Source organism: Procambarus clarkii, chromosome 18 (genome assembly GCF_040958095.1).
Source record: "Procambarus clarkii isolate CNS0578487 chromosome 18, FALCON_Pclarkii_2.0, whole genome shotgun sequence".
Taxonomy (NCBI): Eukaryota; Metazoa; Arthropoda; class Malacostraca; order Decapoda; family Cambaridae; genus Procambarus; species Procambarus clarkii.
Window position 1 is genome coordinate 40,508,446 of NC_091167.1, and position 27,162 is coordinate 40,535,607.

A 27,162-nucleotide genomic window follows, 5' to 3' on the forward strand; every position below is an offset into this window, starting at 1 on the left:
AATGCTTTGATTATAATTGTCATATTGTCATATAATGATTGTTATATGTCATAATATGTCTTCATATGATTGTCATACAATGCTTTGGTGGTGGGGCTTCAGGTTTGCTGTTTTTATTGCATTCCCTATTTTGTGAAGGGCACTTTGTATACTCTTTGCATCTTTACCGGATCTTAGTGCCCTGTCTGCGTCTGAGATTCGGTGTCTGGCCTACCTCGACGACTGGCTGGAGTGGGCTCCCAGTCAGTCCGCTTGTCTGCTCGCCTGGGGATGGTTCTTTCCAGATCGCTGGGTTTGGTTTCCTGGTGATCTGGAGGTTTTACCTTCTGTTTCCGTCCCGGGTTCGGACCTGGGCCTTGTTTCAGGCTCTTGGGCCCCTCATTGTCTTCCCTCCAGAAGTGTTACTGTGGCTGTGGTCCCGCCTTTGGCTGTTCAGGAGGGGGTCCCGTGTTGCTCAGCGGTTGCTTGGGCGGTTGTGCGGGAGTTTGCACTTCGGCGTGCTTGTCTGCCCGCGGAGTCGGGTTTGGCTCCGGCGTCGGTTGGTTCCTACGGAGACTCCACTTCCGCCTCTTGCATTCCTTGGGTTCCTCTGGGGATTTGGTGTTGGTGCTGCGTCACCAGCTTCCTCTTTGGGGTTTTCGGGGTTCCGTGCCTTGGCAGCTCCCCGAGCCTTCGCTCGATGTGTTCACGGACGGGTCGTCTCTCGGCTGGGGCTTTGTGATCAGTGCTCACCAGGTCGGCCGAGGTTGATGGAGTCTGTCTGTCCGTCGGGCTCACAGCCCGGTTCAGGTGTTCATGGCTGTCTGGTTTGCGCTTCGGAGGGTTTGGGTCACTAGGTACTCTACCATTCAGCTCTGTTTGGACTGTTCTCTGGTGGTTCTTGCCGGAACCACAGGGGGTTTGGTTAACCGTGTGGTTCGTATCCGGGGTGTGTCCTGCGTCCTGGTGGACAGCTGTCTCGGTTCATTCCTCTTCGTGGGTTGGCCAGTCGTCGCCGATTCGTTTTGTTGGCTCTGTTGGGCTTATGGACTCCTGGCCATGGACGTCTTCGGGTCGGCGTGGTCTAGGCGTCGCCCGTTTTGTGGCGCCCTTCCCACCTGCGAGGACTTCACGGTGGAGGCTTTCGGCAGGCCTGGTCGAGGTGGGGGGTACCTGTACCTCTTCTCCCGGTCCAGCTGTTGCTTCGGGTTCTGGCTCGGTTGCAGCCCATTCCCACGAGAACAGTCCTTATGGTTCCACGGTGGCCGGCCCGGCCTTCTTTTCAGACGCTGCTTGATAGGTGTCCGTACCCGGGGCGTTTTTCCTGAGGCTTCGCCTCTTTCAGCAGGCCGAATCGATCCTGTCCGTGACTGGTTCGGCCTTCTCTTTGGCTCTTCGCGTCTGGTATTTTGACGCAGGTATCGCCATCTCTATGGTGTTCAGGTGGCTTTGTTGACGGTGTCCCACCTGCGAGCTTCGTCTTGGAGACTGTATGACGTTTATTACGTTTTCTCGCGTTTTGTTTCCCCTCCGGCCTGCTCATGAGTCGCCTGAGCCATCCTGGTCCTTGTTCAGGGTGCCTTCTTCTCTTCCCCTCAGTTTGTGGTAGCCCCTTCGGTTTCAGTTTCCTCCTCTTTGGTACTGGTGGTAGCTTTATTGGTGTGCAGCCTTTCTCTGTCCTGGCGACGGTCGAGACGGCTGCTTTCCGGAGGGGTTCTTGGGGGTATTGGTACTTGTTTGGTTTGGCCGGGGGGTGCGTCCTGTGTTGTCCAGTTGTGCTTTTTGCTGTTGCCGGCGTACCGTGCCTGGGGATGCGCTGTGGTTGATCCGGTTCCTTCGTTCCCTGTTTTCAGGGCTCGGGTCTCCCGGGTCGTCCGCAGTGTTTTCCTTCTTCCTGCGGTCTGTCTTTGTGCCCGTGCTGTTCAGACGTTTGCAGCAATTGCTGCTGTGTTGGTGACGTCTCGGGCTCATTTCGGGCACAGGGAATTGTGGGTCGCACAGGTTTTTGGCCGCCCATCCATATGTGCGTCTGTTCTTGGGCGTTCTTGTTGCCTTGGGTCGCAGGTTTGCGACCGGTTGTCTTGGCTTTGCGTTGCAGAGTTTGTGGCGGCCGCCTCCCGGGTTAGCCCTTTCTTTTCCTTCTCTTTGGGTATGAAGCTCCAGGGAGCCGTAGGGGCTCCCCACAGAAAACCAGCGTTGAATGTAATGAAACGCCATTTTCTGGGTGAGCCCCGGAGGCTCCCTGGAAACCCTCCCTCCCACCGGTCGGCGGTTTTTTCGCGTTGGTTGAAGCTTAGCTTCCGAACTGGAGCTTGGCAGCCGGCGCGGTAGGTCCGGGGCTCCCCCCTCCCCCTCCCGGGGTGGGGAGGGCTGCGCGGACGATCGGCGCGGCAGTAAAGTGTGATGTTTGCTTGTTTGCTTGTTTCCTTGGGATTGTAGGGAGTTTTCTACCTCTCTGTTCGGTTTTTGTTGTAGTTTCTTACCATGTGGGGTTTGTTTTGTTACGCCTACCTTTCTGGGTGCCTAACCCCAGTCGATGGCAGATAAGGAAAACCCCCAACCATATGGGGTTTTCCAGGGCCATTGCTCCCTGAAACCTCTCTGAAGGGGCCAGGTTCTGGCGCTGGTCCCTGATAGGTCTGAACTCCTTAGCTAATGTCCCGGTCTAACATAACATACATTAGCCCGATAAGCTCCAGGGAGCCTCCGGGGCTCACCCAGAAAATGGCGTTTCATTACATTCAACGCTGGTTTTTTGTTGCCGTTGCTTTTTTAGCTTGAATTTATTATAATAAACCTTTTCTTCAATCTTCTAGCTTAGGCATAACATTTCTAGCTGCACCCTGTATACCTAGTTTTTCAGTTCCAGAAGCCATTTTGTAGGATGTCTTTGCACTTTTTCCAGTTTAATGATGTGCTTCTTGAGATATTGTACCATGCAACTGCCGCATTTTCCAATAAATATGATGAAAAAAGCTACAGTAATATGCGTGTCAGGTACAAATTGCTAGGAGGTGGGGTATGAAGAGCTAGATCTCACTTCCCTATAGTTACTGATTGGTAAGCATTATGCACTATCTTCGTCGCTGGAAGAGAGAAACGCTCGGGGAGACATGATCACGACATAGAAAATTCTCAGGGGAATAGACAGGGTAGACAAGGATGAATTATTTAACATGGGTGGTACACGCACAAGGGGACACAGGTGGAAGCTGAGTAGCCAAATGAGCCACAGAGACATTAGCAAGAACTTTTTCAGTGTCAGAGCAGTTAGTAAATGGAATGTACAAGGAAGTGATGTGGTGGAGGCTGACTCCAAACACAGTTTCAACTGTAGATATGATAGAGCCCAGTAGGCTCAGGAATCTGTACACCAGTTGATTGACAGTTGAGAGGCAGGACCAAAGAGCCAAAAGCTCAACCCCCGCAAGCACAAACAGATGAATACAAATAGGTGGGTGAGTAGTATCTGGGGTAATGCACTTTGAATGTAAGAAATCCCCCAAAGGGCTGACTTTCTCAGGGAAGATAACCTTGACTCAAGGTTACCTTTTATTGGTTTTGAAGGTCAACATTACCATGGCCCGGTCTCTGACCAGTCCTCCTTGTTAGTGGTCTGATCTACCAGGCTGTTAAATGAACTGCTTGCAGTCTGACATAGGAATCACAGCCTAGTTGATCAGGAATCCTTTGGGGGGCGTTTATCTTTCTTTTCTTACACACCGTGAGAGGTCAGGTGGTTATTTCCCTTGTGTTTAGAGGGGGTGCCAAAGTCTTGAGCCCTTCATATTGATAGTGCTCTCACAGCATACCAATTGCATCTCTTTTCAAAGGGAGTATTTTACACATTCTACGATGCCTCCAGGTCTCATTTTGGAGTTATTTCTGTGTGCAGATTTGGAACTAGTCAATTTTAATTAATGTAGCTACAGCAAAATATGAATTGGGGCATACACATTAGGAAGGCCAAAGTAAACACACACAAAACCTGAACAGAGGCAAAAGGAAGGCTAACACTTAGATGAGGACTGAGCCCAAAGAATGGTGGGAAGCCTAGTGCACCAGGCATGTGAATGAGGATATTGGCCAGTCAGCACCATCAGGTCTACCGACCTGACTACCTGTTGAAGATTCTGAAAATCACTGTTCCCGCAGCTCTGACCAGGCCTCCTGGTTGCTGGTCTGATCAACCAGGCTGTTTGATATGGCTGCTCGCAGCCTGACTTATGAGTCACAGCCTGGTTGTTCAGGTATCCTTTGAAGATGCTTTTCGAGGTCTCTTTTGAACACTGTGTGAGGGCAGCCGGTTATGCCTCGTATGTGCAGGGAAGGTAGCCGGGGCTACCATCCGGTGACAAGTGGTTGTTACCAACTAGTGGTTGTTTACTGCAAATGAGCTTGTGCATAGTTCATGTCAGGGTTGCAGTTGCTTGTTTTGTTGTACTCGACCCTGCTGCATTTTTCCTTTGGATTACTAGGATGGTCTAATACTCCAAGACTTTATTTGCCTTTGGTCCAAGCCTGTGGTAGGCATTCATGGAGCTTAGAGACTGTTGTGGTACCCAAAGTTTGCAGGTTCCCTCGTGGGTAGTTTGGGGAGACACTGAGGGGGAAGTCCTTTCAGAAAAGTCTTCTAAACTATCTCCTCCAGCTTCTTTCTTGTCAAGTGGCCAGTGGTACAGTACCCAAAACTATCTGGTGTATAGTATAAAACCATGTTAGATGGACATCACTAGGTTAGTGTAAGTAAACTTACAAATATATATCCACATATTGTATTGAATAACAGTCTATATAGATAGAAATGGAATATACAATATTGTACTTCATGAAAAGTTTTTGCATAAAGTTGTTACTTGGCAATTATTTGCTCTTTCATTTACTTTTTCAGCCACTTCTTGGAGGAGATGATCACGATTTGGTGCCTCATGGGCGGGTAAGTCTCGTGACATTTTGCAAAAGACATTTTATAAATTGATTAAAACTGAAAGAATTTTTAAGTGCAATTGTAATTAGAATACCGTTGTAAATTTGTTAGAAATCAAGCATTGAATGTATTGAAATGCCCTTTTCTGGTGGGCACTAAGTAGCTACATGAGCTTAGCTCTGGTGCCACCAAGCCTTTAGCCCAACACAATGGGCTTTGTCTTTCAGAAACCAAACCAGAATCTGGTTCATTCTACAAGGCAAGGGGGAACATGGGATCAGTGAGTAAATACAAAACTGGGGAAACCTCCATCATAAAGCATAGGTACAACACAGCAAGTGATGGGACAACCATGAAGGAAGTATCTCTGAGAAAGACCTGAGAAAATGGGTTGAACACCTAGACAAGTGCCAGTAGACAACAACAAAATCACTATCAACCATAAGGAAACAGAAGGTTATCTCTCAGGAGGAAGCTGTGATAGTAAACAGTTAACTGAAAATGGAAGTTGATCAGTATGCAAAGAAAGACGGAGCCGGTGCATGCGGATGGTCTCTGTAAGATAAGACAGTGGACCCTGAGAATTGGGTGGCAAAAATCACACTACAAATTGGGACCCAGCAAGACACACCCATGTGGGAGTGGAGGGGGCAGCCAGTTCTGAAACTGGGAAGAGGAGAACATGCCTGTTTAGAGCAACAAACCTTCAGGACCAGAAAGTAAACTTATCAGAGAGGGTCAAAGGACAACTATGGACAACTCTGGCAACCCCTAATACCCCAAAACTTTTCCCTGGGGCACAAAATGTCAGCTGAGGAAGCACACAATTACAACTAGGAGAACTCTAGAACTTCAGGAAAACAAGCTACTGGAATTTACACAGTAAAAGAAAAACCTACTGGAGCAAACAGTGTGGTAGAAAAGGCAGAATAAAACCAGCAAAAGAGTAGAGGTGCCATAGACACAGTCAGAGAACACTGTATGAACATCAGCGGTCTACAACTATTCAATATTCTACTAATAAACAGAAATGTTACCAGAACAAAAGTGGATGTGTTCAAGAAGCAATTAAACAAATTCTTGCAAGAAATGCCAGACCAACTGGGCTGCTTTGGATATATGTGCATATATATATTAGGCCCATACAGTATATCCATATATAGGATATATGGGCCTAGTAGGGTCTAGCCTTTTGTCATATTCCCAGATGGAAGCTGGCAACCCAACCTTAGGACCAGCTTAGAAAAGTTGCAGCTGTCCCCAAAAGACAACACAACTTTATGTGGGTGGAATAGTGGGGAAAAAGCAATGCAAGCACAAACATTTGGGAGGCATGGGGAAAGTGTTCACTTGCTATTGCAAGCTGAGGCAGAAGCGGTAGGGAATGCCAGTTGATACTTGGCTAATAGGTATAAGAAAAGACTTTAGAATTTTTATTGTAAAATAGAGAAGGATTGGTACCTGTACCTTTTGTCACAGAAAAGGGCTGCAAGTCTATATTGTAGAGCCCAGAGCCTGAATTCTGGTGCTTAGCTCAAGAGGCAACTCTGCCAGTGCCAAGGTCTAGAGCCAACAAATGGCACACACTTCAGCAGGTGAAAGGAGTCTGGAACACAACAAACCACAAAGTGTTGATAACAGGAATGGCCATCAGGTTTAAAAAAATAAGAGAGAGAAACTGCAAGCTGCAGAGTTAAGTATGGAATCTGATAGAGAAGCCATAAAACCCCCAGCCAAAAAAAAAATTTGTTAACCATTACCCATCAAAGTTTCAGAACTTTTACTCTGCCTTTAATTTTTTAAAAAGCAACTTCTGACAGTAACTAATGCTTATTACAACTAGATTTTTTATATTTTAAATATTAATACTCAGATATAAGATGCCCTTGTTAATTAGACTTAATGAGATTTGTGATGTACAGCTGTTACATATTTAACTTTTTTTTTAATATTTTAAAGTTATAACTCTTATTCTTTCCAGTCTGCCTTAGGTGGTGATGACCATGACAAAAAAGCACATAAAAAGGTTTGTACTTGCACAATAATCATAATATTGTATGGGTTTTTGTTCACCTACATAATGCATGGAACACCACACTGTTACATTCACCATTATGAATGTTCACTTGGTTTACCTTGTAAAGTCTATTAATGTTATGTCACCTGATTATGAGCTTGAGAGCACTTATTTCATTATCTTAAATTTTATTAGATAAAGCACTCTTAATGCTTGTTAAATATCACATAGCTTTACAACAGTATTGTGTACAGTATTACTGCTATGTTATTATGCTCCTGACTTCCTAGAAGTGCTGATATATAGGGGTTGCTTTATTGATCCTTCTGTGTCCATCAGCTTACACTAATTTGGTTAGAATATGGTAAAGTTTATCATTGTCTGGATGAGGTAAAGTTTATCATTGTCTGGATGAAATGTTTTATACGGATGTGTGGTTAAAAGTGATACATGCTTGTGAGTGTAACTGGGTTAGGATAAATATACAGTATGCCGAAATGTGTATTGATATTACTTTGTTAAATGAAACTTTGCTAAGGAAGTAATTTTTGAGGTACTGGTATTGCCTAATGAATATAGATGGCTTAAACATTTTTGGGTCAATATTCCAAAAGTCTTTCTCCATCTCCAGAGTTGAGGGTATTAAAACCTAAATAAAAGTCAGGCTTTGAGTACAAATGAAATGTGCTTTTCTGCATATTACATGTAGTTGCTCCTTGTGATAAAATCGTTCCGACGTGTGGTCATAATCTCGTGTAGTCATAGCAGGCCGACATTCTGCACGCTTGCAGTGGAAAAGTTTGGAAAATACTAGAGAATACTCAGTCTTGCCAAAAATACAGCCAGAAACTGCATTTGTGTAAAACTCAAAATCTTTCGAAGTACGACTTTGCATCAAAAGGATTGCCAAGAAGTTACCTTGCTGACTACCAAATGACACACTAGGCCACTACTGGCTGCCACCAGAAGGAATCAGGAGCAACCAAGTGTTCTGCAAAGAAACTGATTTTTCACAGGTACTCAGTGTATGCAAAGCCACTCTGAGCTATTCCACTTACAGGTAGTTGTTTCCTAAGGCAAGCATCGATAGAAGCCACCATAACAAAAATTAGAGTGCAGCTTAATTAATTTGGCTGCATGGTAGCATTGATTGTAGCTGCAATAAATGAAGTGTCTGGAGAACAGAAGCTGCACTTCTCACTACTGAATCTTGCCATAAGGTAAGATGTTCATCTAGAGGATAGCTTGCCTATGAGTGTCCATTAGCAGTGCAGTTGGGGAACCTTAAGAAGATAACAGGAGGCAAATGTATGTGTGGACTCTGTAAACCTCCATAGCTTTGATGTCGGCACAGGGCATCACGTTTAGTGTGTGACGTTCTAAAGATCCTGGGCCTTAGAATAAGCCTGTGACTGGCTTGGTTTAATGAGGTGTTTGATTAGAAATCCAAGTGAGGAAGGGCTCCCCATGAAAACTGGAATTGAAAGAGTATTAGATCAAGGATGAGGTAATGTTGGGGAATCCATCAGATCACATCATACTTGTGATTAGAGGAAGCCCTAAGGTACTTAATAAGAATCACCACCACCTGCTCCCTATAAATGTGGCACTAGCTCTACCCTAGAACTCCAAATGATTGGCGGGGTTTGTGTAACACTTAATGACTGACCCTCTGCATGAGGAGTTTGGCAAGCAAAGAAACTGGATTGAGACACTTCACTTAAATATGGCATAATGTGACAGATAAGTTGCACCTTGACTATGGCTTGGCTGGATTGAAAGTATGTGTAATATGACTGAGGGTTGGTTAAATGTGTGGGCCGAGTTGTGATTTGGGCTTGATAAAATGAATGTGCCTGGCAAAGAGTTGAAATGGTTTACTTGCTCTATTAACATTTCATGAAAGTGCTTTTAATGAAAGTTTTGGGTTTACAAGCTTCATTACAGTAAGTAATTGATGAAATATATTGAAGCGCTAGCTTACAGAATTTCACATAGTGGATGCAGAAATACGGGTATTGTATATAAATTTTTCAGATTAGGGCTGCATGAAAATAGATTAAGCGTTGCTTAACAATGTATATTCCCTTCTTATGAACTATCAAGTATTGCACCCAAGCTTTACCCTGCTCAGCTAACCCTGATTACTCATTCCTCACCCTTGCTGCTTTGTTTACAGAAACATGGCAAGCATAACAAGCACAAGGGAAAGAAGGTACGTTAATTTGATCTAATGTCTGTTAAGGTAACACAAAACATTCAACTGATATGCATTTTAACTTTCTGAATGTTGTGTGTTTTAAACTTCCAAAATTCAATAAGCTATTTTTATTTGTTACTGTTAATGTATCCTACCAAAGGAATGTTATAGCATTTGCTTAATTCATTTTTTCTTTTGAGCATGGACCCCATGTAGCTCTTTTAAGTCTTAACACTGGACCTACCCAGGTCCTTGTTAGTATGCCAGGCCCTGAGCGACTTTGAGCCCCATAAAGACGAGTAACTTTACAAATTGCCTTTTCCCCATGAAAAAGTGATAGAGAGCTCATTTGAGAATTTACCTCAATCCACTACAAAGAGAAACCACCTGCTATGATACCCATGAACATCTCAAACCACATCCTTTAAACAATCCTTGGCAATTTTAAAACTGCCAAGAATAGTTTTAAACTACTGAATCACCACTACTTAACTACATTGAATAGTTGAGTAGGTGGCACCACTAGTGGACTATAGGGTTGGATGAGGCAGCTACTCAGTTTGGCATTTGGAGTCGTCCTGTTGATACCACAGCTCTGCAGAGACCAATTCTTTATTTTGTTATACTGGTTGTTTTTTGAAGCTTTGTCTCTGCACTGTGGGTTCCATGCCTCCATGCTCTGAAGTCTTAGCTTCAGAGCATGGTGCCTAGTCTGTACGTGTGTCCCTTTGAATTTGTGTGTCCCTTAAAATTTACCTCAAAATTCTGGAAGGAAAGGAAGTATGAGCAACATTTTTTCTCATAGATTCTGGGAGGTGATGACCATGACAGAAAGCCTCACAAGAAGGTAAATATTATTTAATAATTATTTTCTGGTTCTTTTCATTGTTCAATAATTGTATGTACTGTATATCTATTAGCATAGCATGTATTCAGCTTTTTTTTTTCTTATTGACACTAATTATCATCTTCCAGCGTGTACTTGGTGGTGATGATCATAACCGGCAGCCTGATGACAGGGTGAGTTACATGGGTGACTGTAGGGTGGAGGGTAGGTGGATGGGTAATGACTGGCAGCTTGATGACGGGGGTGAGTTGGAAGGTGGCTTGTAAGGTGGAGTATAGACGGAGGGTTGATGACCTTCAGCCTCATGATGCACATCAATAAACTGGAAGAAGTGCAAAAGTATGCTTCAAAATGACTTCCGGAACTGAAAAACAAGAGTTAAAAGGAGAGGCTGGAGGCAATAAATATGCCAAAGCTAGAAAATAGAAGAAAAAGAGGTGCAAGATTGAACCAGTGAAGAGCAGAGGTGCCATAGGCACAATCAGAGAGCACTGTATAAACATCAGAGGTCCGCGGTTGTTCAGCGTCCTCCCAGCGACTATAAGAAATATTGCCGAAACAACTGTGGACATCTTCAAGAGAAAACTGGACTGTTTTCTAAGAGAAATTCCGGATCAGCTGGGCTGTGGTGGGTATGTGGCCCTGCGGGTCGCTCCAAGCAACAGCCTGGTGGACCAAACTCTCACAAGTCAAGCCTGGCCTAAGGCCAGGCTTGGGGAGTAGAAGAACTCCCAGAACCCCATCAAGCAGGTATCAAGCAGGTGGTGATATGATCACCACTAAAAATAATACAAGAAATCTACGAAATTAAATTGACAAAGAGGAATTAGTGAAAACAGCAACTTAAAGAACAAAAAGTCATAGATTCAAGCTAAGGAAACAAGGATGCCGAAAAAATATTGGAAAGTTTTCTTTCGCAAACAGAGTGATAGACAGTTGGAGCAAGTTAAGTGAGAAGGTGGTGGAGGCTAAAACGGTCGGTAGTTTCAAATCGTTATGTGACAAAGAGTACAGTACTATGTATCTGGGGAAGACAGGACACCACGAACATAACTCTTATCCTGTAACTACACTTAATTAATAAGGTGAGTCGAAAGGTGGACCATAGGGTGTTGAATATTTATCGAGATCCTTGATGAATATTTAATTTTTAATTTTATGGCTGATTTTCAATACTGTAATAATAAGCCAATTGATATTTTTTGTGTTTGGAGGATGCAAAGTATTTTTGGCACACACACACACATATATATATATATTATTAAATATGACCGAAAAAGTAAGATTAATAATTCTAACACGAATTTTCTCAATCTTTCGTACATTACGCTTCACTGTTGGAGGTAAATAAAAAATCACTTCTCCAAAATTCATTTTTATTTCTAGTCTGACGCGACACGGGCGCATTTCGTAAAACTTATTACATTTTCAAAGACTTCACAAATACACAACTGATTAGAACTTACGTATCTCTGATTTTATATCTACATTTGAGTGAGGTGGGAGGGGTGATGTGGCATTGACACAAGACAGAACAAGAGAGGATATTAATAGGGTATTAAAAGTATCAACACAAGACAGAACAGAAACAATGGGTATTGAATAGAAGTGTTTGTAGAAAGCCTATTGGTCCATATTTCTTGATGCTTCTATATTGGAGCGGAGTCTTGAGGTGGGTAGAATATAGTTGTGCAATAATTGGCTGTTGATTGCTGGTGTTGACTTCTTGATGTGTAGTGCCTCGCAAACGTCAAGCCGCCTGCTATCGCTGTATCTATCGATGATTTCTGTGTTGTTTACTAGGATTTCTCTGGCGATGGTTTGGTTATGGGAAGAGATTATATGTTCCTTAATGGAGGGGAGCCCTGTTGCTTATGCATCGTTAAACGCCTAGAAAGAGATGTTGTTGTCTTGCCTATATACTGGGTTTTTTGGAGCTTACAGTCCCCAAGTGGGCATTTGAAGGCATAGACGACGTTAGTCTCTTTTAAAGCGTTCTGTTTTGTGTCTGGAGAGTTTCTCATGAGTAGGCTGGCCGTTTTTCTGGTTTTATAGTAAATCGTCAGTTGTATCCTCTGATTTTTGTCTGTAGGGATAACGTTTCTATTAACAATATCTTTCAGGACCCTTTCCTCCGTTTTATGAGCTGTGGAAAAGAAGTTCCTGTAAAATAGTCTAATAGGGGGTATAGGTGTTGTGTTAGTTGTCTCTTCAGAGGTTGCATGGCTTTTCACTTTCCTTCTTATGATGTCTTCGATGAAACCATTGGAGAAGCCGTTATTGACTAGGACCTGCCTTACCCTACAGAGTTCTTCGTCGACTTGCTTCCATTCTGAGCTGTGGCTGAGAGCACGGTCGACGTATGCGTTAACAACACTCCTCTTGTACCTGTCAGGGCAGTCGCTGTTGGCATTTAGGCACATTCCTATGTTTGTTTCCTTAGTGTAGACACTAAGTAAACAAACTTTCTACACTAAGGAAACAAACATAGGAATGTGCCTAAATGCCAACAGCGACTGCCCTGACAGGTACAAGAGGAGTGTTGTTAACGCATACGTCGACCGTGCTCTCAGCCACAGCTCAGAATGGAAGCAAGTCGACGAAGAACTCTGTAGGGTAAGGCAGGTCCTAGTCAATAACGGCTTCTCCAATGGTTTCATCGAAGACATCATAAGAAGGAAAGTGAAAAGCCATGCAACCTCTGAAGAGACAACTAACACAACACCTATACCCCCTATTAGACTATTTTACAGGAACTTCTTTTCCACAGCTCATAAAACGGAGGAAAGGGTCCTGAAAGATATTGTTAATAGAAACGTTATCCCTACAGTCAAAAATCAGAGGATACAACTGACGATTTACTATAAAACCAGAAAAACGGCCAGCCTACTCATGAGAAACTCTCCAGACACAAAACAGAACGCTTTAAAAGAGACTAACGTCGTCTATGCCTTCAAATGCCCACTTGGGGACTGTAAGCTCCAAAAAACCCAGTATATAGGCAAGACAACAACATCTCTTTCTAGGCGTTTAACGATGCATAAGCAACAGGGCTCCCCTCCATTAAGGAACATATAATCTCTTCCCATAACCAAACCATCGCCAGAGAAATCCTAGTAAACAACACAGAAATCATCGATAGATACAGTGATAGCAGGCGGCTTGACGTTTGCGAGGCACTACACATCAAGAAGTCAACACCAGCAATCAACAGCCAATTATTGCACAACTATATTCTACCCACCTCAAGACTCCGCTCCAGTATAGAAGCATCAAGAAATATGGACCAATAGGCTTTCTACAAACACTTCTATTCAATACCCATTGTTTCTGTTCTGTCTTGTGTTGATACTTTTAATACCCTATTAATATCCCCTCTTGTTCTGTCTTGTGTTAATGCCACATCACCCCTCCCACCTCACTCAAATGTAGATATAAAATCAGAGATACGTAAGTTCTAATCAGTTGTGTATTTGTGAAGTCTTTGAAAATGTAATAAGTTTTACAAAACGCGCCCGTGTCGCGTCAGACTAGAAATAAAAATGAATTTTGGAGAAGTGATTTTTGATTTACCTCCAACAGTGAAGCGTAATGTACGAAAGATTGAGAAAATTCGTGTTAGAATTATTAATCTTACTTTTTCGGTCATATTTAATAATATATGTCTACAGGAAAGACTGCTACCAAAATATACTAATATATATATATATATATATATATATATATATATATATATATATATATATATATATATATATATATATATATATATATATATATATATGTCGTACCTAGTAGCCAGAACACACTTCTCAGCCTACTATGCAAGGCCTGATTTGCCTAATAAGCCAAGTTTTCCCGAATTAATATATTTTCTCTAATTTTTTTCTTATGAAATGATAAAGCTGCCCATTTCATTATGTATGACGTCAATTTTTTTTAATTGGAGTTAAAATTAACGTAGATATATGACCGAACCTAACAAATCCTACCTAACCTAACCTAACCTATCTTTATAGGTTAGGTTAGGTTAGGTAGCCGAAAAAGTTAGGTTAAATTAGGCAGGTTAGGTAGTCGAAAAACAATTAATTCATGAAAACTTGGCTTATTAGGCAAATCGGGCCTTGCATAGTAGGCAGAGAAGTGCGTTCTGGCTACTAGGTACGACATATATATACAGTATATATAATAGTAATATATAAATTTCTTATATTTCTTCGGCATCTGTGTTTGCTAGTTTAAATATATGTCCGGGTCTCAGGAAATCTTCCCTATCAATTTTATCAATTCCTGTTACTATTTTGTTTGTAGTCATCATATCACCTTTTTTTCTTCTGTCTTCTAGTTTTGGCATATTTAATGCCTCTAACCTCTCCTCATAGCTCTTTCCCTTCAGTTCTGGGAGCCACTTAGTAGCATGTCTTTGCACCTTTACCAGTTTGTTGATGTGCTTCTTAAGATATGGGCACACCACAACCACTGCATATTCTAGCTTTGACCTAACAAAAGTTGTGAACATTTTCTTTAGTATTTCGCCACCCATGTATTTAAAAACGATTCTGAAGTTAGAAAGCGTAGCATAGGCTCCTAGCACAACATTCTTTATGTAATCCTTGTGTGATAGTTTTCTATCTAAAACCACCCTAGATATCGTTCTTTATCAAAAATCTGTAAAGATTTCTCACATAATTTATAGGTTGTGTGGGGTCTATGTTATCCTATTCCACATTCCATAACATGGCACTTATTCACATTAAATTCCATTTGCCAAGTGGTGCTCCATATACTTATTTTGTCCAGGTCTTCTTGAAGGGCATGACAATCATCTAAGTTTCTTATCCTTCCTATTATCTTAGCATCATCAGCAAACATGTTCATATAATTCTGTATTCCATCTGGTAGATCATTTATGTAGACAATGAACATCACCGATGCAAGAATATAACCCTGTGGTACTCCAATTGTGACGTTTCTCCAGTTCGATACATGCCTCTAATTACTGCCCTCATTTTTCTATGTCAGAAAATTTTTCATCCATGTTAGAAGTTTACCTGTCACCCCTCTAATATTTTCCAGTTTCCAGAACAACCTCTTAGGTGGAACTCTGTCGAAAGCCTTTTTTAGGTCCACTTTCCAATTTCCCCCCAAAAAATTAGGTCCAATTTCCTTAAGTACTTTTGTATTTAATAATACATCTTCAGAAGGATAGATTTACAAGTCAGTAGATTGGATATTTATAGGCAGGAGAGAGGTGAAATGAAGTGAGGTACAATGACAAATATATGAATGGGATTGGGTGGATATAAATAGGAACTGCATTGTATGGGCTAATAGGCCCATACATGGATATTAATATCATAAGATAGTGGATATTAACAAGATATTAGTGATGTATCATATTAGTGACAAATATGTACAGTATCAATGATCCTACTCAAATTGTCCTTTAACTGATCAATTAAAAATGGATCTAAATTATACAAATCACTACTAATGTTCAAATTACATGATTTTGTAATCTGTATTAAAGCAGATTCAATTATGTTCCTATTGAAAGTGATTTTACAATTCGTTATATAAGAAGCCATCTCCCAATCAATTTGGTGAGAATTGTCTGAGAAATGAACAAACAAAGCATTAGACAATTGGCTGTGTCTTACAGAGTATTTATGTTGCAAATTTCTACATTTCAAATCTTTAGATGTTTGCCCATCATAGAACTTATTACAGTCCTTACAAGGTATTTTATAAATGACAATTATCACTACGAGGACTGTTTCTATATGCAGGCGATGAGTCACAATATTATTTAGACTATTAGTTAGACTGTTTCTAACTAATAGTTTTCCAACAGTATTTTCGTAATTAAACAATACATGTACTGTATATAAAAAAGTTTCAAGGCCTTGACAATATTTTCAAACACAGAAAAATATGGTAAACATACACATTCTTTGGGCGAATTTTCTCACTGCATATACAGTATTATTATAATATGTACGAAGTGCTTTGCTATGGCAAACTTCCAAAAAAATCAGCAGATAATAAAGCTTGAGACCAATAGAATAAAATCTTCTTAAAATCTTCTTCTAAGAGCTTTGGACTAACAACCCGAAGAGCTCTTGGATAAATAGAGGAGAAAATATATATACGGTACTGTATATATCTATATATCCATATTTTTCCTGAAACCAAACAATTTAGTGGTCTTTTAAAACCAAAGAAGACTAGAACAAATCCACAAGCGCCGTGACAATCCGAGACAAAAAATATAAAATTACAGGTACCTGTATATGTTTATTATTATTATTATTATTATTATTATTATTATTATTATTATTGTTTTTTTTTTTTTTTGGTGTAGAAGCCAAAATGTTGCTTTGATTTTTCAGTGAGTTGAGTAATCTTTGTAATTTTGAATAAATAAATAAAAATAAATAAGGCTTTGATGTATGTCTTGATTGATACATTGTACTGGTAATATCACTCAAGTGCTGGTAAATATAAGTTTTACAAAACAATTAAATGTAATGAGAAAAGTGAAGTATGCTGCACTGGTGTATTCTGGGTGCAACATAATTAGACAGGCTTTGTACAATTTCCTGTGTTTTACAGCACACACTTGGTGGTGATGGCCATGACCTCCAGTCCCATGACAAGGTGAGTGAGACTTGTGAGTTCATTGCTTATGTGCAGCTTGTGGCTTAGTAACTGTTTAAGTGTTCAAAGTGATTTACTGAGCAACTGCAATTTTCCCAGATTGCAGCTTGAGTTCGTGAAGGGAATGAAGAGGAGTGGGTTATAAGAGTACGAGACAATGGAAAAGGGGTGTGAATATGAAAGGACATATTGTGCTATATTTTGCTCTCTTAGATTCAACACACACCAAGAGAGATTGTTCCTGCCACTCCCTCTAATGGGAAATGATTCCTTGGATGTAAACAGTAATTTAATTAATATATCTGCCTGTTGTTATGCATTAATTTTTCAATATATTTCTTTTAGTAGTATTAGTGTTTTGTTTAGCACTTAAAGTTGTCCGTTTTGTAAGTAGTGTTTAGAGCAAACCCCCCATTAGTGTTATGTATAATGCTTATTTCCAATTGAGTATTGAATTCTGTGTCTGCCCTGTTGATTTATTATTTGTAGCAAATAAAATTGACTGGTAATATTTACCTTATATTTGTACATTTAGACACTCATTGATGCTGATGGCTATGACATGTGGGAGCTTAGGAAGGTGAGTTATTATGACAATTTCTCCACTCTGTAAGTGCATTTGCCTTTCATTGTTGATTTATTAATATAATATATTTCTTGTCCAATGTTTCCCCCTAATATACATCCTTCACTTATCCACAGCTTAATGGAAAGTCATGTCGTTTACAATTGAATTTGTTAAATAGCACTTCAGTTACATAATGCACCCCTGGATTACAAACAATTTAATTTTATTTTCACTTTTTACTTACATTATTCTTATTAAAATTTAATTGAGCTTTTGTATAATTGTCATAAGTCCACTTTATTTACATTGGTTAAGAATGATTCTTCTACGTATTTCAAGACAAATACTATGAATCATTTCATCAGTATTTGATATTGTTCTCACAAATGGCTGGTGCATAAGATGAAAAGGCATATTTGGGGTAACTTTTGGAAAAAGCTGAACTGAGTACAGGAGAACCTAACAGTTGGTACTGTACTCATAACCATAAGCACAGTCAGAGAAGTAATGTTGGACGGAAGAGATGTAGCAAAAGAAGTTTTCTGTTAATGTTGCTTTTCATAATGAGTGAGAATGATCTAGCCAGGGGGAGGGGTGCATTTTAATGTTTATGCAGAGTAACACTGAGGAGGACTGCTGAAGGAATATCTTGCCAAATTACAGGAATGAGTAAACAAAATGGCAGGTTGAGTTCAACCTCAGGAAGTAAATGTTATTGAAAATAGGAAAAGGTAACAGAAGACTAGGAGAAATGTTCACCATATAACAGGTTGGCAACTGTAGGAATAAAAAAAATGAATAAAGACATGGGAATGGATATAATACCAACCCTAACTGGAGGTCTACACATCCAGGATATCAGCAGCAACACTTGGAAAGCTGGGAAATATGAAAGCATTTTAAAACCTATCCAAGAAATCATTCAAGTCAATTTGCACAGCTTACATATGATCAGTATTGGCAAATCTGCAATTATGAATGAGTAACGTTTTGAAACTGTGTTTGTAAAGCATTTATTCGGAACGCGGATCAAGATTTTCCATAGGTGCAATGCTGTAAGTAGGAGATGCATTCCCAGGCCACCAAAAATCCTCACAAAACCAATATTTTAAGGACACATATGACAAACCACAACATTATTTATCTTGAATGATGGCATTATCCTGCTCTTCTAAGTTAGCTGTTTTTGAAGAGTGAAGTGGTACAATTACATAAATAAATAAATAAAAAGACATGTGCACTGTATTGGTGGTCGCCATTTTGTAATTGGCCTCGGGAGTAAATGCCTCCCCACCCTCCTCCTATCTCCTGCCTAGGGCTCCACCCCACCAACAGAGTAAACACGATCAAATCATGTGAGTGTGGGTCATTGAGGACTTGAGACCACTAGTGGAAGTGTATCACACATACCCAGCCCCACACATACTCCCCCATGCATCCCTCCCACCTCCCCTACCCTCCATAACAAAGTCTTTATATGTTATCATGTGATGTTTATGTTATTGTATATTGTTCATGTTATACTGTATATGATGGCCTGGGGACATTTCTTGACTGGCAGTGATTGAAACATAACTAGTAAGCTTTTAGACATTACAAGAATGCTCTTTTATCTGTGGTCTTTGTAATAATTGTAATGGCTTATTGTAATTTGCCCAATCTTGCCCATCCTTTACCTTTTCCTTCTAAATAAATATTCCCTTTTTACCGCTACTTAATCCCAGTTTAATTTTCTTGTTGGTTCCATTCACAGCTGGTTGGAAGTGACAACCATGATAAGAGGCCACACAAGAAGGTATGTTTAGTGAGACTTGTTAAGTACTTGGTTAAAGTGTTATACTGTACAATATATATTATTGTTTATACACTCTACTGTATATTGATTATACACCAAACATCGAGAGGGCTGAACACCATAGCGGTTTGGTCTTTCTCTGCATGCCAGAATGGATATGGTCTGCCCCAAGAAGGGCAGACCACTTAGTGACGCATAAAACTAGCATTGAATGTAAAGTCGCCTCGGAGGGTTTGGGTCGCTCGGGGGTTCCACTATTGCGCTCCATTCGGACTGCTCTCCAGTAGTTTATTGTCTGAACTGTAGGGCTCTCGTCGGTCCTTGGTTCTATGGGGCTGGTCACTTTGAGTGACTCGTCTGCTGGATTCTCGGGGTTTGACTTTCAATTCGGTTCATATCCAGGGAGTGTCCAATATCCATGCGGACAGCCTGTCACAGTTCATTCCTTTATCCACGGAATGGACGGTCAGTGTTGGCTCTGACAGTCGTATGGGCTTCCGGAGGTGGACCTATTCGCATCAGTGTGGTCTCGGTGTCTCCAGATACAGCATATGTGCCCGCCTTCCCCGATTGCAGAGCCATCGCGGTGGATGACTTTCGGCCGGACTGGTCGAGGTGGGTTTACCTACACCTCTTACCCCCGGTCCAGCTGTTGCTTTGGGTCCTAGCCTGGTTGGAGACTTACAGTGGGAGAGTCGAGAGTCGTCCTGGTGGCCCCTTGGTGGCAAGCCCAGCTTTGGTTTCTAGCACTGCTTGCTCTGTGTCTGAACCGGTGGCATTTTCCATGGCTCTGCCTCGTGTCAGCAGATTGGACCAGCCCGGTACATGGCTGGTTTGTTTACTCCTCTGCTCTTCACGTCTGGTCTCTTTGACATGAGAGTATCACCACTTGTATGGTGATCAGGTGGCTTCATTGATGCTGTCTCACCTGTGAGCTTTGTCTCGGCAACAGTATGAAGTCTCCTGGCGATCTTTTTGCCATTTTCTGTCTCTTCGTAGGTTGTCTTTTATTTCTAATCGGGTTGTTTTGTCCTTTCTTGGCTTTTTCGGGATCATCATTTGATGCCGAATAATATCGCCTCGTATCGTGTGGCACTGGCATAGCCGCTTCAGCTTGTGTTCAGGTGGATGTCACTTCCACCCCGTTCTGTAAGCTTTTTCGTGCTTTGTTTCACCTCTGGCCTGCTCATACACCGCCTGAACCATCCTGGTTTTTATTCAGGGTGCTCTCTTTTCTCTCTTTCCCTCGGTTTGTGGTGGCTGCTTTGGTTCAAGATAGTTTTTCCAGGGCTCTACTGTCTACACTTGATTATCCGATCTATATGGGAAGGACCCCTCAACCGGATAATCACGTTTTCTGAATAAGAGTACTTTTTCACCTATGAGTCCAAAACTAACCATTTCCAACTATTTTTATACTACAAACAACATAATTTGAAGTGCCATGCCACATATAATTATTAAATATTCAACTAGAAACCTCAACTTACCTTGTTGTTGTTCGTCTTCTTGATTGATGACACACATCTTGAAGTTAAAAATTCTTGACAATTTACGTAACTTATAGTAACACAACACTAAAATTAACACTTAAAATTGCTGTACAGTTCATTAGGCAAAGTTAGTTTTCACTGTCAGCTGAGGAAGCCTCACTTGTTGAAGGCACTTGGGTTGCGTGTGCCGCCTCACTTGTTGAAGGTGCTTGGGTTGCGTGTGCCGCCTCACTTGTTGAAGGCGCTTGGGTTGCGTGTGCCGCCTCACTTGTTGAAGGCGCTTGGTTTGATTTTCGTACCATATAAGAATCAAGTGTTGCTTGCCTTCTGTGTTCACTGGCCAGTTGTATGATCAGCTCTTTGTTCGAGTAAGGTACAGATACATGTTTCCAACCTCTGTTATCTTACGTTATCCAACGTTATCTTACCATCATGTGAGGTTAACGTGTCAATTTTGGGGTGGGCAGGCGCATTATCAGGCAACAGTAAAGCCCGAACTTCGCTTGGCCTTATTTTGAGTTTCTTAATTTGATAGGCACGAACTTCCCTGCAGAACACGTCATGAAACCAGGAAAGAAAGATCTCCTGTGTAAACCATGCATTTTTTGAGTTATAATATTTCACTGGCAGTCTGTCCATGCAATGTTGCAAGGCTCTTGGTTTCTTAGATTTGCCGACAATTGCACACGTGATTCTGTCTGTGCCGTCGACATTCGCACACATCATGGCCGAGAGCCTATCCTTGCAAACCTTATGTCCTGGCACACAACCCTCACTCCTCATTGCTAGAGTTTTTTCTGGTAAACTCCTCCAATACAACCCAGTTTCATCTGCATTATAAATTTGATACGAATATATATTATTTGCCACAATATATTCTCGTAATTTATGTTTAAATGGTTCTACACTGCTTTCATATGCACTCAATTTTTCACCAACAATTTTCCTCTTCACAATATTGTGCCTACCCTTTAACCTTGCAACCCACCCTTCACTTGCTTTGAAATTCTTTATTCCAAGGCTTGCAGCAAACCTGCTTGCAGCATTTTGTATTTCTGGGCCGCGAATTGTCACGCCAGCTGTGCGGTGCTGAGCAAACCACGTGTACACAGCCTCATCCAACTGCACATGCATCGAAGTTTTCATAGTTTTTCTACCACAACCCCTGCTAGTGCTTGCACCTTCACTTTCACAGGTTGAAATGAATTGCATAAGTTTCTCTTTTTGTTTCCTTATATCAGAAACAGTACTAGTGCCTATATTAAATTCCTTGGCAACACTTGAGGTCGACCGGCCATGTTCACAAAGTTGTATAACACGTAGCTTGTCCTTAAGTGTTAGAACAACCTTCTTCCTCTTACCACCTCCAGAACGATTCATGCTGCTACCAGAAGTCTTGGCCAAAAATGCTCAAAGTTACTATGAAAATAAAAAAGTTATTTAAAAAAATATTTCACTAATGGCGCGGCACTGTGGTGTAACACGAGGGTAGAGAGAGGGTAGAGGGTAGGTATCTTGTGCAGAACATAAATGGTTGTGTGCATTTCCTTTCCCCTAATGCTTCTGTTCACCTAGCAGTAAATAGGTACCCAGGAGTTTGTCAACTGTTGTGGATTGATCCTGGAGAGGATTAGTAGCTCGTCCTTGGGGGGGGGGGGGGGAGGGGGACCATGATATGAGCCTAATGGGTACGTATGCTACCCAGGCTACTTGTCTGTAACAAAATTAATTATTATCGTTAGTATTATGAAATGCACTTTATTTCATCATCACGTATATATTCATCTTGTATAATAGTGTTGCCTTTTTTTCTCTCTGCAGCGGATGTTTGGTCAGGGAAATCATGACTACAAGAAGCATGGCAAGGTAAATATTGCTTTCATATTTAATATAATATTCATTAACAACCTCTTAGAAAATACTTTTATATTAGAAATATTCATATGTGGTGAAAAAACTGAAAAATAGTATACATCACAGTACTCCTGACCCTGACCCATTAGAGTAAAATATATACACCCAACCAATAAATAAAAATAATTCAGACTGGTGATATGAATTATTTAAGAGAAGCATGTGATTTAAATATATGGGGGATAAGAGATAGCAAAACTGTGTGGAAGAAGTGGTGAGAGAACAATAATACAGTAATGTGAAGTGTGTAGTGTATCACAGGGACAGGTTGATACCATATAGACTACTGTACAAGAATTGAGCACAAGGAACCGGGTGGGGAGTAAGTTTATCGGGTTTCCACTAATCATTGTGGAAAGGGAAAGTGGATGAATATTGTATAGATCACATGTTGGCTTAATGGGATTAAAAGAGACTAGGAAACTGTTTAGATAAGTCTGTTTGGAGATTTTTCTGTGATTGCCAAAACCTTGCAACAGGGTACAGTCATTTTAGTTTTTCTTTATATAGGTCTTTGATTCCTTGAAGGTGAAAAAAAGACCCAATATAAAGTACTGTATGTGTAAGTGTACTGAAAACAAAATCTAAAATTCAAAAGACAGCAAATAGGATGCTAGGTTTCATAACAAGAAGTGTTAGCGATAAGATATCTCGTGTAATCAATCTAGCCCTACTTAATGCATCAGCCCTTCCCTCAATAGTAGGGCATCTCCCCTTCCCCCATAGTAGTCATCTCCTCTTCCTATTATAGTAGGGCATCTTCCCTTCTCCCTGTAGTAGAGCATCTCGCCCTCCCCCATGGTAGTCATCTCCCATTTCCCCGATGGTAGTGCTTTTTTCCTTTCCCGATGATAGTACATCTCCCCCTTCCCTCATGGTAGTGCATCTATAACTGTAGTGAGTTGTATAAACCACTGATAAATACACTGTATAAACAACTGTATAAACCACTAATAAACCATTTTAAATTTGAATAGTGAATATACAGTATATAATTATAATGATTGCATTATGCTATTTACTATAACTTTTTCTTGCATAAATAATGTACAGAATTTTAGGTTATTTATAACTCAATTATAAATATGCAACCATTTATGATAGAGCTTTTATTTATTAAATATTTTTCTATTACTAATTTAATTTTAATTTCTAAAAGATTTTAATGCCTCACACTCATATTTGTGTAACTGTTGTAGAAATGTCTAATCATAGTCTAATCAAATCATTTCATATCATTAATAGTCATAGAATCTTCATACAAATATTAGATTTTGTTATGATAGTACATAGAAGCAGAAATTAACCACATATACATCTGCAAACAGAAAATGGGAGGTGGTGTCCACGATTTAACTCATATTGGAGTTTTTAAAAACTTCATGAAGCAGCACAACAAGGCATACAAGAGCCAGGCTGAATTTAAAAAAAGGTTCAACATTTTCCGTCAGAACATGAAAAAGGTCCATATTCTGCAGCAGAATGAACGAGGCTCAGCAAAGTATGGCCCCACCAAATTTGCCGATCTGACTGGTAAGGTACTCCGGCACTTATGATAACAAAAAAATTTTTTTTTAGTAAGTTGATGAATATTATTTTCTGAAATATTGTATACAGTGCACCTTCAAAAGTCTGAATCATATTGTTCCAGACTCAGTCTGGATTCATAATAAATCCTAAATTTGTTTACTATCCTAAAATGTTTACTTTTCTGGGGGGAGCTCCATCTGCTCCTTGGAGCTATCCAGGCTGATATGCTAATGTCAGACTTTGACATCCGTCATGTGTATGGAGTTCTGTGGGCTTTTCGGGGACCACGAGCCAGAACCTGAATGGTCCACATTCCTGGGGCTCCCTCTTTTCCCTCCCGGGGGGGTTGCACAGACAAGCGGCCTATGGTATTTTTGACTCAGAGTCTATCATCATCTCTATGATGATCAGGTGGCTTCGTTGTTGGTGTCCCACCTGCGGGCTTCGTCTAGGCAGCAGTGTGAAGTCTCTTGGCAGTCCTTCCATTTCTTTCTTAGGCTTCGCAGGGTTATTTCGCTGTTGGTTAAGGTTGTCTTGCCCTTTCTTGGTTGTTCCAGGACCGTCGTCTTGTGCCGAATACTGTTGCCTCCTATTGTGCCGTTCTGGCGGAGCCGCTGCAGCTTGCTTTCGCTTTTGATGTTACTTCTGCACCGTTTCGCAAGCTGTCTCGTTTGTTGTTTCAATCCCCAACCTGCTCATGCTCCACTTGAACTGTCCTGGTCGCTTGACAGGGTGCTCTCTTATCTCTCTCTACTCCTTGGTTTGCACTGGCCCCTTCGGTTCAGGACTGTTTCTCTAAAGCTCTTTTCTTGTTAGCATTGGCCTTTGGGGGTCGGGTTGGGGAGCTTCATGTTCTTCTCCGGCGCAGGGGTTTCTGCTCGTTTGGTCCTGGCGGTAGGTTTGTTCGTTTACAGCCGTCTCCTCCTTTCTGGCGAAGATTGAGACTGCTGCTTTCCAGAGGGATCCTTTGGTTGTTGATGCTTGGTTCGTCAGGCAGAGGTGCATGATGTGTTGTGTCCAGTTGCGGCTCTTCGTCATTATTTGCGCGCCACGGACTCTATTAGCTATTAGTCTGGGGGCTTCAGTCATTTTGTCTATTGTGTTTGGTCCATGCAGGAATATCCCTAAAAAAAAAACTTATTGTAGCAGCATATGAAGGAGCCAACAAAAGAAAGAAAGAAAGAGGAAGGGATTCACCTGCTGGTGTTTATGCATAATGAAGATGATGTAAAGCATTTAAAATATGAGGTGCCACTGGAGGCAGCGACCTCTACGTTATTGTATTTAATTGTATTGCAGAACTGAGAGAGAGAATTGGATCAGGAAACAGAATAACGAGAATAAGAGAATACAGAAGAGGGGATTATAGAAGTGTTAGGGCTTATTTACAGGATGTTCAATGGAAAATTTAAATGGGAGGAAGTTAGAAAATAAGATGAGGATATTCATAACACAGAATTGCATAGAGACTGCAGAGCAATTCGTGCCTCTCATGAGGAAAGTGAACATAAGAAGAACAGCAAACCTATGGTTGAGCAGACAGTATAAGAAGGAAAAGGAGAAGATGGAAGTGCATTGGAGAAAGTATATAGACATGGTTACAAAGGCAAATAGGGATGTGCTTACAAGAGCCATAATTGAGTACAGTATACCAGAATCAGGAGGGTAGCAGAACAGCAGGTAGAGAATGATATTATGAGAGAAACAAAGAATAAAGTTAAGCTGTTGCATAGCCATATAGAGAGGAAAACAACAATACGAGATCATATGTTCAGACTGCGGTAACAGGGAGGAACACACTTGGAGAATGATAAAGAAGTATGTGAAGAACTCGACAAGAGGCTCCATGAGGTCTACAAACAGAGAACTGATTGGTGTCCATGGAGAGATGACAACAGATGACCAGAAACAACAATAGACAGAATTGAGGTTACTGTAGAAGAGATAAAACCCAGGATTGAATGTACTGTAATGAAATTCCTCCTCCTCGTGAAGGTCCAGTGGTTCCCTTAACCCTTTAACTGCGCAACGCGCTTGCAGGCCCACGTCTGGGGTGCGCTACGCGCCTCTGGGCATTTGTATTTATACGTTCCATTCAAAACTCTCGTGGCTACACGAGGTTCACATCGGCTTCCTCAGGGCTCTTGTAAACAGACGCCATCTTTAAAAAAAATCGTGGTCCACATTCCCGGATGTGAGAGCCTCAGTAGTGAGTGAGCAACCAAGGCTGGCGCTCGCAGCATAAGCGCACAGCACTGCTGTTCAGCGTGTGACCACAGCATTGCCTAATAATGTCAAAATATATATATAACCTGTATTATTTAGCCATGATAGTATTACAGAAGAGCCTGAGTGTGATAATGACTGGGTACAATGTTCAGATATCAGTGATTCAATGCTGTTCATGATGTTGACAGTGCTAGCCACAGCACTATAGCATTATTTCGTCCATCTAGGAATCTTCAAATGACTTTTTAGGTTCCTTTTCAAAATAAACTTGAGGTCAATTATTCATTTACAGGAATTAGTGACCAGGATTGTGGTTATAATTAGCGTTGTGCGTAGTATTGTGGAAGGAGGAATTTTGGTGAGGGAGAGAGGGAGAGAATTGAGGTAGTCTCACTATGTGTGGCAGCCACTCTTGTTTTGCTCACCATACTAGCTTCGTGGTTCACTATGGAGAACACATATGTACATGGGTATATACAGTGTGTGTGTATAGTAATAACAGCAACAGGAGTATGTTGAGAGGAGCTATTTTGGTGAGGGAGATGACCTTGTAATCGTAGTGTCGTCTGCTGTCTGTTGTGTGATTTCTCGTGCAGTGTATGGTGGCCACTGTACTGTTTGGACACAATACCGGCTTACTTGCATAGTTCTGGTAAATAAAACATGTAGATAGGTATATATAACATGTGTAAATAGTGTAATAAAAACAATAACAGTGTGGTGGGAGGAGCAATGTTGGCGAGTAAGATGTTGGAGTGAAGGAGGGCTGGCTGGGTGTGGCTGCTCACACTCGCGGTGTTCTGAATGTGTTGATGGTGAATGTATATAATGTGTGACAGTGTATAGTGTGTACATATGTTGTAAATATATGTAAATGAACATGAAACATTAGTGTGAATAACTGTATGATGGGAGAAGCAATGTTGGAGGAGTGAGGGAGGGCTGGCTGGGTGTGGCTGCTCACAATCACGGTGTTCTGAATGAGTTGATGGTGAATGTATAT

At 41.1% G+C, this 27,162-nt stretch overlaps 1 protein-coding gene across 12 annotated transcripts in view; it reads left to right on the forward strand.

The window, feature by feature from the left end:
• The window catches only part of LOC123754437 (cathepsin L), an 82,115-nt gene that overhangs the window by 28,722 nt on the left and 26,231 nt on the right, over positions 1-27,162 (forward strand). For 7 of the 12 annotated variants that reach the window (XM_069326523.1, XM_069326527.1, XM_069326530.1 and 4 more), the window contains 10 exons: positions 4,871-4,915; positions 6,888-6,932; positions 9,103-9,138; positions 9,929-9,970; positions 10,099-10,143; positions 16,586-16,630; positions 17,166-17,210; positions 18,952-18,993; positions 22,308-22,352; positions 23,729-23,933. In XM_069326523.1, coding sequence (XP_069182624.1) covers positions 4,871-4,915; positions 6,888-6,932; positions 9,103-9,138; positions 9,929-9,970; positions 10,099-10,143; positions 16,586-16,630; positions 17,166-17,210; positions 18,952-18,993; positions 22,308-22,352; positions 23,729-23,933 — 595 coding nt within the window. The remainder of the gene's footprint in view (positions 1-4,870; positions 4,916-6,887; positions 6,933-9,102; positions 9,139-9,928; positions 9,971-10,098; positions 10,144-16,585; positions 16,631-17,165; positions 17,211-18,951; positions 18,994-22,307; positions 22,353-23,728; positions 23,934-27,162) is intronic. The other 5 variants (XM_069326525.1, XM_045736847.2, XM_069326528.1 and 2 more) reach the window with 5 other exon arrangements.